This window comes from Cheilinus undulatus, linkage group 12 (assembly GCF_018320785.1).
Source record: "Cheilinus undulatus linkage group 12, ASM1832078v1, whole genome shotgun sequence".
NCBI classification, from domain to species: Eukaryota; Metazoa; Chordata; class Actinopteri; order Labriformes; family Labridae; genus Cheilinus; species Cheilinus undulatus.
Genome location: NC_054876.1, coordinates 942,999 through 955,247, shown reverse-complemented (window position 1 = coordinate 955,247; position 12,249 = coordinate 942,999). Strand labels below are relative to the sequence as shown.

General features: G+C 41.6%; 1 protein-coding gene across 1 annotated transcript in view; it reads right to left on the bottom strand.

Annotated features, from left to right (window-relative positions):
- The window catches only part of sytl2a (synaptotagmin-like 2a), a 36,105-nt gene that overhangs the window by 18,526 nt on the left and 5,330 nt on the right, over nt 1-12,249 (bottom strand). The window contains exons 4-5 of the mRNA XM_041801119.1: nt 9,543-9,612; nt 9,380-9,458 (exon numbers count right to left, since the gene is read on the bottom strand). Of these exons, the coding sequence (XP_041657053.1) occupies nt 9,380-9,458; nt 9,543-9,612 (149 nt within the window). The remainder of the gene's footprint in view (nt 1-9,379; nt 9,459-9,542; nt 9,613-12,249) is intronic.

The window sequence follows — 12,249 nt, the reverse complement described above, 5'->3', positions numbered from 1 at the left end:
AGCTGGTACCTAAAGAGGAGAGACTGTGCACCCGCTGCAGCCACCAGGAGTGGAAGCAGAGCTGCACTAACTGTCCTTTATACTGGGACAGAGATAAGATCCTTCCACTTTTCACCAGCAAACAGAAAAAAATCACCAGCCTAAACAGAGAATCTGCTGGGTGAGGTGCAACAGTGTATAAATGCTGAATGACATCAGTGAGCTGTTGTGACCAAAGAAAAGCCTCAAACACCGCCACCATGAACACGATGGACTGCACAGAAAAATAACCTATTCTTTAAATCATAGAGTTTTTTTTATATCTATAAAGGTATTTTTCAGGGTTGTTCCGATTCTGATACAAGTTTTGTAAACATGTCTGATACTGCTTAAAATGCAGGTATTGATGTCGGCGAGTCAGAGCATAACACGAGTTTATGCACTGATCCGATACTGTTTTAACCTTGCAAAGCAGATGGATTCGCCCGTTTCCGTGTTTCTCACTGGTGAATCTATCTTGCAAAGCTCCCATATGAACTGTTTGGGTCCGGTTAGAAAGTGGCAGGACCAATCAGAAACGAGGGGCACTACTTTCGGGCGCTGCAGAGTCGTGATGTAAACAAGGAGCAACAAGAGGCCAGTGCAATTATGGAGGAAGAGATTAGTGTGGATGCTGCTAAAGTGCCAGTTTTATCATAACTTGACGACATTTCTGCATTAAAAGAAGAACAAAGAACAGCAGTGAGTTGTTTTCTTTTCAAAGACAACAAAAGTCGTGTACTGACGTCTGCATGCAGGGGCTACCATTTTAGAGCAGTGAAGAAGAACCAAAGGACCCACTGCAGCAGCAAAGAATGGTGGATGAGTCACAGTTTTTTCTCTGAATGTGATCCTTAAAATGACTTCTAGACCAGCACTGTCATACACGACAAGATGTGACACAGTTTATTAAAAGTTAAATAACTTTTAATTTCAACCTCTGGTCCTGAAAAATGAAGCCAATGCAGAAGTGCAAAAAAATGCCAATCCAGCGAGTGTCCACTTGAGGCTGGCTGCAGGAGCACCAGAAGTCCCAAACACAAAACCTGTTAAAAAGCCGCTTTTACACTAGAAATAAACTGGTTTACAGCCTGGTTAAAAAAAAAAAACAAACGTGTCTCATTAGCTAATGTCTTCATGTGCTCTCACTGTGCACTGATAGGTGCGTCTCTTTGATTGACAGATAGGTTGACAGGCAGACACTACCACCAGAGGGCTAGCTTTAGTGCTGGCTGAGCTGACAGAATGTCAAGCTTAGTGGGCGGGCTCTTGTCTGCTGTTATGTTGATCCAAAGTTCAGTTGAGACCGCGATTTCAATATGGAGGCCGCCACGGATTGGCTTTAAAAGCAGTTTGAGTTGGCCTATTGTAGAAGTAGACAGCTGATGTCACACAGGCTTTGTCTAACTCTTTCTACGATCTATGGTCTCATCATAGTTGCTGCCATACATTACAAGTTCAATTCCCCAAACTCAGCGCTGTTACATCGAAGCCCACACTCTGTATACTTGGTGTTTCCAGACCGCTGCTGCCCAGCTCTGCAGAACTCTGCTGTTTACTTCTTGTTTTAAACAAAAGCACTTTTGGGTTCACTTGAAGCAGTCCCCACATGCTCTAGCACTGCCTCCAGTGCACATGTGCATTCTGGGACTGCTCCTAACCCTAACCTGGAAGTTTCTAATTGCATTTCTCCCACATTATAGGAACTTTACAGTTTTGTTTGGTAAAAACCGCCTTATAAAGCAGTTTTTACTGAACAGAGTCCTTAATTCAAAACAAGAAGCAAACATCTGAGGTTGTCAGAGCTGGTCTGTACTTATTCTATTGTTATTATTTTGGTTGAGAGCCCCCTGCTGGCTGGATTTAACACACTGTTTAAGTAACATCTATCAATACACAATTTGGATCAAATGTTCTTTTCATCATGCTGTGCTTGATCTGTAAATGTTGAGTTAACCATACGAAGAATCGATTATGCCTCTAATAGCCCCAGGATTTGCACAAAATGTGAGTCCACTGTTTGTCTCAGTTTTGCACCATATCCATTAAAGATGCCAGCGCTAACACCTGCAGGTGAGCACACTTTGTGCCTGTTTTAGTGCTGACCTCAATGCTCAGAGGTTACAGACAATATACGGCCAAAAAGAGAAGAAAATGGGCACTTCTTTCCAGCTAACATGGCATTCATCAAATCAAGAACACGGATGAGAACAATTCAGCAGCTTTAGAACATGTCACCAATCTGATATAGTTGTTGGGAACTTTCTACAGAACAATTAAAGACAAAAGATACTGGCAAAGGAGGCCTGATGTTAGCGTATCTCTGATAACCCAGGAAGTATCTGTGAGTACTGGACAGAATCTATCTAATCTAAAAATGTGGTGTCTTAAAAGACCCAAACACATGTTTCTAAATAAATGTACAATCTGAAATATTCCTCATGTTGAAATCCGGTTTCCACCTTCACACTCCAAATGGGAAAATTATCCTGCAGGAGTTGCATAACCAAACCCAAATTAAGCAATGAACTCAACTCAGCGTCCAAATTAATAAGCAGTAATTAAGCACCATGGTTACACAATCCGATTAACAGTGTTACACTGCACAACATTCAAATAAAAGAATAAAAACTCACTGAATCACAAAGAAGACATTCTGGAAATTTTGCTGACAAATGTTTGCATGAATTAAACTCTTTAGAATTGTTAAAAGATTACCCATAATGCCAAAGAAAGGGGGTGTAAAACATCCCCAGTGAAGACTTACAGAAATACAAATGTTATCACGTCATTCTGCTTATTCTAGGATCGTTGTCATAGAAACAACCGGATTCTGAACAGCTGCTTTAATTTCAGTGAAAACTTCAAAGACCATGGAGAGAAAGATCAGACCAAAGATGACGTCAAAGATCATTTTAGCATTCTATCATAATTGTGTTGTATACTCACGGATATAAAGAAAACTTGTAATAATCAAATAAACTGACCTTTTTATTTCTAGTAGAGTTATTACAGTCTCAGGTTAAAATCAGAGGTGTCTTCGACTAAGGTTTTTCATAGTCGAATCTGATTCGTCAGATTTTGCCTTTAGTCGACTAATAGTCAATCAGCGTTTCCACTAGATTTTTTTGTCCCTGGTCAAAATGACCGTCAGTCCTCAAGAATTTTGGCCATTTAGAACAACTACCAGACATTTGCTTTAACTTTATTTTATTGCATTAACAGCAGCAAAACGCATAAATCTGATATTCTGTGATACATCCATACATACAAGTCTGCGCTAAAGGGGACTGAGGACACATTTTTATTTCCAGACCTGACCCAAAACTGAGACAGTAGAAACCATGCCAACAGTAAACCTGAGTAATTATTACCCTGATATTACAGACTGGAAGACACGTACACGACTGAAACCCTAGAAATTACTGCACAAACACTTTCTCTTATTTTTCTTTGTGTAAGTGGTTTAAGGTATCAAAATGAAATCTGTGCGCTTTTCCTTACACACACAATCAGTTACACAATATACGCCCACATTAAACTCATAAACAACAACAGTTCACATCAGCACCGTCAGCCTGTTAACACTTTGGCCACTATCATAACTTTGCAGCTTACAACAGCCAAATACCATCCTCCAGCGGCAACAACGAAGCATCCAAACACATAACACATAACAAAAGGGCTCTCTTAACTGGACACCATGTTAGAACTCTACATTTCAAATGAAAAATTAGTCTTACCGTCAGTTGCTAATATCAGTCCTCATGATGATATCACTGTAACCTCTGCTAAAGCTGGAAATCCAGCTATCCTGGTTTATTTGGACTAGTCCGAAAAGACAAAAGCCCCACAGCAGATAGTCCAGTCCAGTCCTCCTCTCATGAATGGCTTATCAAAGACTTATTCACCTGTACAGCACTTTGGTCAACTGTGGTTGTTTTAAAGTGCTTAACAAATAAAGTTGGATTGGATTGGATTGGACTACTTCTGCTAATTAGCCAGGACATCCCGAGCATTAACAAACAGCTACGTTGAAGAGAGACAGAGCCTTCGTTATCAGCTCAAAGTGGTCCATGCCATTCTGCACGATTGATTCTGTGTTGACTACAATCCAACTTTATCTGAGGATTGGTCATAGTTAGTTTATCGAAGTCCACTACAACTCGGCTCGGCGTAGGCCTCTGTCTCTGCTGCTGCTGCATTGGTGTTTACGACTCTCAGCTGTACAGTTCCCTTTGTTTCAGCCTCTTCATTACTCGCAGTGATGGCACAAAATCCCTCCATACCTCTGATGATATGAAGCTTTGGTTAACCAGGAAAACCTCACTTAGATGAAAATTTTGCTTTATGAGAAAGCTCTGGTCAAACTTTCCCAGTTTCTCTGCGTAGTCCCCAGCAGTACTGAGCACGCTCAGAGAGATAGATTTGCTTTGACGTCATTGTGCATACATAATTAGCCATGTGCTTGACGTCTGAGGAGATAAACAACCCCAGCACCACAGGACAGTAGATGTAGTAAGATTAGGCAACTTTTAGTTTATATTAACGCATTCTCACGACATATCTTCTAGGTTACACGGAATATAATATACAAGTATTCAGTGTTTACTTATCTGGTCATTTGCATGTTTTCTGCTGGACATTTTGACCGGTTATATTTTTATCTGCTGGACTTCCGCCCTTTTTACTGGCCAATAAATCACATTATTCACAATAAAGCATAAACAACATATCAGATGTTGAGACATTTTACCATTTCATAAAAATATTAGCTTATTTAGAATTTGATGGCAGTGATTCATCTCAAAAAAGTAGGGACAGAGCAAAGTAAGTGGTGCATCAAAAAACTGCTATAGGATCCTGTTTTCATCTATTAGGTTAAATGGCAACAGGTGAAATAACTGAGTATAAAAGGAGCATTTTAGAGAGTTAGGGTCTCTCAGAAGTAAAGACAGGCAGAGTCACCAATCTGCAAAAAACTTTTTTTTAAAATTGTGAAACATTTTAGAAAAATGTGAAATTGTTCTACAGTCTGAAATATTAAAAGATTCAGAGAACCTGGAGAAATCTCTGTGAGCAAGGACAAGGCTGAAGGGGCCCTCAGGGGCCACTGTATTAAAAACAGGCATGATTCTGTACTGAAATCCCTGCATGGGCTCAGGAACATTCCAGAAATCATTGTCTGTCTACACAGTTGGCCGTGCCATCCACCAATGACAGTTAAAGCTGGATCATGGAGAGAAGAAGCCATATGTGAACAGCATCCAGAACCACTGCCGTCTTCTCTGGACCAAAGCTCATTTAACATGGACTGAGGAAACATGGAAAACTGTTCTGTGGTCAGAGGAAAATTTGGACTTCATTTTGGAAACCACATCCAGCTTGTTCTCCTGGCTCAGTTCTAAAGCCTGCATCTCTGATGGTATGGGGTTACATTAGTGCCTATGCCTTATGAATAAAATTCATAACAGTTTTATTTACATTTTACACAGCACCCCAACTTTTTTGGAAAGACATCTGTTCTAATGACACCTGTCCCTGGTTTGAATGGCAGCATCGGTGATATGGTGACATCACAGTGGAGCTTGGAGAAAAAGATCCACCTCTCATGTTTCTCAGACTTTGAGTGAGTTTTACCTCAGACTTAAATAAATATTCAATAAACAACTAATGGAGCCCTATATTAGTTCTTCAGGTGTGCTTGAAACATCACTGGTTTTACATATTTGAGCTGCTGTGAAGGACTGAATCATTCTGAGACTGGAGAAGTCCTCATCAGCTGCATTTTCAGTTGAACTTGGTGAAACCAACCTGTTTGTTTGATTTGTTCATTCTAAAAAGCAGAAGGTCTGTGAATTTTCGTAGCAAACCTGATATGCAATGGGGGTGAAATAATGATTACAACTGGCAGGAGAAGCTTCTACAGTTGCAGGTTATTAACAGCTGATTCAGTGAATTTATTAGTGTTTTAGGTAAAACTCTTACCATCATGGACATCCTGCTGGTCAATCTTTGGTCCTTGGATGACTGACTCGGTCTTGCAGCGGTCTTTGTCCTCCTGAGAGTCCATCTGACCGTCATGAGGCGTTCTGTGTGAGTCCATATCAGTGCTGCTGTGCCGTTCATCCCCAGCAGACATCATGAAGTCAACGTCCAATAAACAGTGCTCCCCCAGCTCCTTCCCATCCTGACGATCCGGTCTATTTCGACCAACCATTGAGCTGAACCTGACCTGCTTCCTGTCTATCCAGGCCTCGGGGGGAGAATCGGGGCAGAATGGATTTTGTGGGTCCACATGGGGGAACAACGAGTCCGATGAACTGGAAGGGGACAGGTGCTTGAGGATGCTACGAGGAACAGCAGGAACTTCTGGTTCATCTAACTCAGAAGTTTCCTCAGAGGTGGCACTGCCTGCTCTGGGCTCACTTATTGGAAAAGGAACAGATGCATCCTGGGAGACCTGCCTATCACTGGGGTCCAGGTCAAGGTCACTATTAGGGGCTGTGCAGCTGTCACATGATGATAAAGGCTCTGAAAGAAACAGAAACAAATATTTACCACATGTGCTTTTTCTCACACTTTTATCTGCAGACAGCTCCACCAGTCATCCACTGATAAAGAAATCATTTCTCAGAGTAATCAGATCTTCTGTGGAGGATTAACTAGTGCTGGCCTATTAGTTGGTCTGTCTACCAACTAGACAAACAGAGGAGCGTGATTGGTCCACAGAACAAATTTCCACATCACTCCATCTGACGCTTGGCATTGGGCTTGGAGATGTGAGGCTTGCATGCTGCTGCTCTGCCATGGAAACCCAGTCATGAAGCTCCTGCAGGAGTTTTAGTGTTTACATCAATGCCAGTGTAAGTTCAGAACGCTTCAGCTATGGAATCAGCAGATCACTGGAGACTTTACGCACACGCTCCCTAGCAAGCATTGACCCGCTCTGTGATTTTATGTAGTCCTCCACTTCAGGGCCGAGTTGCTGCTGTTCCTAAACTCTTCCACTTTCTATAATGTCGCTTGCAGGTGACTGTGGAATATCCAGCAGGGATGAAAATTCACCAACTGTCTTATTAAAAAGGTGTCATCATCACAGTACCACGCTGGAAGTCACTGAGCTCTTCAGAACGACCTGTTTAGGATAACAGATGTTTGAGACTGCATGGATAGGTGATGATTTAATTCACCTGTGACAACAATAATAACTATTACAGAATACTTGTTCACCTATCTCTAGGGGGCAAAAAGTGAAAAAAATAGTCACTCTGTGATAAAGAAACGTCTTCAGAATATTCACATATTCACCAAAAGAAATCCTTGTGCTTCTTTATTTCTGTAGTTTGAGCTGTTATTGTAAGCAGTTCCTGTCTGCAGAGACACAGAGGGCCATTTCACAGCCCCTATGTCTCTGTCTCTCCATTATGAACTGCTCAGGTGTCTCCTGCATGATATCTGAGAGTAAGATCGTTTTCACACCTGATAGTCCATGGGACTCGGTCCGTTTTGGAACAGGAAGTGCAACATTGTTGCTCTTTCCTTTGGTTTGGTTCGCACTCACACTGCTCTTGCTCAAACGGACCAAACTGTCTGAACACCTACGACTTCTGCCCATAAGGGGCAGAATTTACGCTGTCTTTGGGTTTCTGCTTTAGCATTAGGGCATTAGGAGCAGCCAGCGAGGTGGTGAGCTGTCCAACACATCGTTCTTTACATGAACCAATAAATCAGCACCGACTACGAGGTGTTGCTATGGCTACACAGACGCCAAGCGAGGTACCGACATGTATGTGAGTGAATTAAATCACATATAAATCCGTATATCATTACGCTTTATGCCACTTCCTGCCTTTGGTTCACAAGTTGGTCCGCTCTGCTTTCACACCTCAAACAAACCGCACCAGGGTTCGTTTGGAAGTGGACCGAAACCCCTTGTTTTCAAGCGAACCAGAGTCCGCTTGTTTGGTCCGCACCAGAGTTCGTATGAGCTTTCACACCACGCCAAGCGAACTGGACTATCCAGGAAAACAGACCAGAGTTCGTGTAAAGCGGACCAAACAGCTCTGGTGTGAATGTGCTCTAAAAGCATGTGCAGTTTCACAAAACATGACACAGTGATGGAACAGCCTGCCATTGGTTGTCAAAGCTCATGTGACAAAATATTATGGTGGGACGCATTAGCCACTAGTGGTAGAAACAATCCAAAAATTGATTGAAAAAAGTTCAGTATTGGGGCCACTGGTGTGGATTTAATCTTTAAAGACCTCAAAGAGTCACTCAAGCTCCAGGGTTGGAAGAAAAGCCTGTGTAATGGATACGGAGGTATAGATAGCGTCATTAGCACAACGACGGGCTGCAGGAAGAAAAGAAAGATAAGTCCTACAATTTATGGTTCAAAAGTTATTCAACTCTTTGTTACCCAAGTCTCTTCTCATCTAAGGCGTTTTCATTCACATTTGAGCCATTTTCACTCTTATAGTGTAGTTTTAGTTGATGATCTCTGACATTATGTGGAGTTAAACTTCTTCAGTATTTTGTGGAGTTTAGCGACATACTCGAGATATGAACAGAAATATGAAGGATATGTTGTGGTCAGTGAACAGTTGAAGATCTCCATACGACAGCTTGTTATGAACAACTTAGACATTAATAAATGTAAAATACTGCACAGTTCTCAGCTGGTTTAGGCATTAGTAATGATTGAGTGTATTAGCATTATTTGTTTCCTTCTAATCGTACACTTTCTCCCACAAAAACTTTGTTTTTATCATTCCTGAAATGTTTTCAGCAGCTACGGGTCATGCAGTAGAGATTAGGTCTCAGGAATGTGATTCTCTTTAATCCTCCGACTCGTCTGGCAGCCTTGCATGTTTCCACTTCCCCTCACTTTGACCACTTCTGCACTGGCCTCGATGCTTCATTTCACAGAGACGGGGGAAATAAACTCAGATATATAGGAGTCATGCAGTTACTATAGCTTTGGAGCTATGTGTTATTAATCCTGCATACACTCAGAAGAATAGAGTCTTTAAACTAAAACTAGTCCCTAAATTTATATTAGTATCAGTGTGTAAAAAGCCATCTCTGATTTTTCAGCAGAAACACCACAGAAAGAGACAGGATGATGAAATAATAAGCAGGTTTATGCTTCCCATGCCATGCAACCCCGGCTCATGGCAGCATGCTGCTGACACCCACAAACCTGGAGAATCACACTTACTGCGGTTTTTACGCTCGCCTAGCTGCTTCCACCATTTGTCCATGGTACAACTCATACAGTTAAAAACATGACACAACATCAACAGTTAGATCACAGAAACGTCAGGACAGATTAAAATGGTTCAACCAGAAAACTCACCCTCATTCTGTGTTTGGGTTTGATCTTCACACTTTTCCTCTGAGGAGAAGTCCTCACTGTTGAAGGGATTTTTCCTTTCCTTCAACAAAAGATCACCTGAAGGTCACTCTATCATCCACCTCTCAGCCTTTTAAAGGACTGTCTTCTCTGTGTGTGGTCTTACCTTCATGGGCGACACAGAAACCGGTCGAGGATTGTTTTCTGCTGGTGGAGATGGAGTCCTGATTTCATACCTAACAGTGAACAGAGGCATAGCCATGTCAGCGGATCCAGGAGGACTTCTCCATTCTGACAGTAAATCAGTCTAAAAGATTATTATCAGTCAGTACTTTTTCTAACAGTACTTTTTCTAACTGTATGTATACAGTTAGAAAAAGTCCAAACATTACAGTAGTATAACTCAGTACACGCTAACGCATTAGTGTGACATTAGTCCACTGTCAGAGTCAGACTGACACCTAACAACGAGGTTGGAAACTGGTTCAATCCTGCATGTAGACTATATGCTTAAACTGGACCCAAGCCAGACCCAAACTGGACCCAAACTAGACCCAAACTGGACCCAAATCAGACCCAAACTGGACCCAAACTAGACCCAGACTGGACCAAAATTAGACCCAAACTGGACCCAAACTAGACCCAAACTGTACCCAAACTGGACCCAGTGTTCTGAGCATGCTCAACAGTGTCAGTGTTGGTGTTGACCCAAAAGTAAAGAGCCTGACTCTGAGCAAAGCTGAAGATGTGTTATAATCAGACACCATTAACTAGAGGGACATCTGTATTAGTATCAACAGTACACACTAAAAACTCCTGTGTTAAAAACAACCCAAATTGGGTAGTTTATAACCCAACCTCAGGGTAAAAAGTGACCGACACTTTCCTGGTGTTAATTTAAAGACCCTGTCAAGTAAAAATAAATCTGTATTTAGGTTTGTCCTATGATAGATCACTGTGTTATGAACCCCCAGGTCAAATTTCAGTCACATAAAGCATCTCCAAGTTTATAAAATGAAGTTTCAAATCATGGAAAATGAGGCAGTAACATCTGCTCCAGGATGGTGTAGGCGTGTCTGTTGAATGAGCTGAAACCACGCCCACTCAGGACATGGGTAGTCTGCAGCATTAACCCCCTCACTCATGGTGTCATACTTGGAAAAATATTTTCCCCTAAAAACATGAACCAACAAACAAAACATGCAGAACTATAACTTTGCAATGAAACATAGAACGGTACAAGAGTACAAGACTGAATTCCTTTGCAGTGAATGAACCAGAAGTCTCTGCTCCAGGTGACTGCTTCCTTCCACAATATTGTAGTGTTAGAGGGGCGGGGTCATTCTCTACTGTGGGCTCATGACATCGTGAGCACACATATTGGCCCCACCCACATGAAACCAAGCCAGGAAAGAGATGAAATGGCCTAAATCCAGAATTCAGTCTCATGTAGATCTCAGAGTTTTCACATGTTTACAGCAACCAGATTCCACCATTTCTAGAGTGTTAAGATAAAAACTTTGGATTTCACTTTACAGGGACTTTAAGCAGGAAAAATGTGTTATTTAACCCAGAATAATGGGTTGAATAGTCAACCCAATAGTTGGGTATATTAACTAGAGTTCTGGGTTATTTAACACAGAATGTTGGGTTGAAGTGTGACACCATGAGTGAGGGGGTCAATGTTGCAGACCACTCTGTCTGTATGTGAATGTATCTGTGGTTCAGAATAAATAATAGCCACTCATGCTTCCTATGCAAGAGCTTGACAAACTTATCCAACTTTTCCAGGAGCCATTCCTCATCACTGCTCACCACAATTTGAAACTAGAAAAGCACCCAGAAAACACAGACTTCCACCATTAGCCCTATCTGAAGAGTCCTTAAAAACATTACTGGATCCAGATAGTGATCCAGATCAGCCAATGACTTCCTCCCTGGTGGGGTGGAGACATGGCCAGGTAAAGCATGGGCTTCGCCACATGTGGAAGTCAAGATTGAAGCATTACCTGCCGGTGCCAACAGATGCATTGACAGTCTCACCCATGGTTTTTTGAAAAATTTGAAATAGCCCCTCCCCTTAAAGAACTAAACATACTAAGTTATCTTAGTTTAACATGATCATTGCATCTTTCAGCTGAATAGTACAAACAACTAATCTGATTTAGTAATGTCAACGTTTTTGGACAAAACATAAAAGAAACAGTAATGACTGCTAGAAAGTTGAAGTAGAAACAAAATCCAGGTTTACAGTGTAGTCTGTACTAAACCTTGAGGACTAATAACTTCCTTACCTAAGTACTCTACACAAAGGAGTTTTAGTTATTTGAACTGAAGTGCAATTGTTCTTCACTTATAAAGCCTTTTTAAGTACAAGGCAAAAATCTCTATTTTGCTCTACTAGGGTCATAAAGTTAAAGTTACTTGTTTTTTTCAAGGCAATCGGTTTGCATGATTTTTTTTAAGTAAGGTTAACTAATTGGATTTTACAGTGTACCGGTACAAACAGACTTCCCAAAATGCTAGATGTTTACCTTCAGTGCATGATTAACGTCCGCTTGGTCCCAGGCTACAAGCAAAGTGGGTGTGTGCAAGATGACAAGGGGTGAAAGGAGGGATGCCGCAAGGGACATGAGCGAAGGGGTGTTAACCCAGAGTATGGGTTACTCTGACATGTTAACGCAGAAATTGGAATTACCCTTTCAACCAGAAAATGGGTAAATTTCTGAAAATTAACACAGAAATACAACCCAACCCCAGCAACTCAGGAACTGTGTTGATTAAATAACACAGGAGTTTTTAGTGTGTAGGGTGTCGAGGTGTCCAAACTATGGTCTGGGGGCAAATGTGGCAAACAGATATTAGCCTGCAGC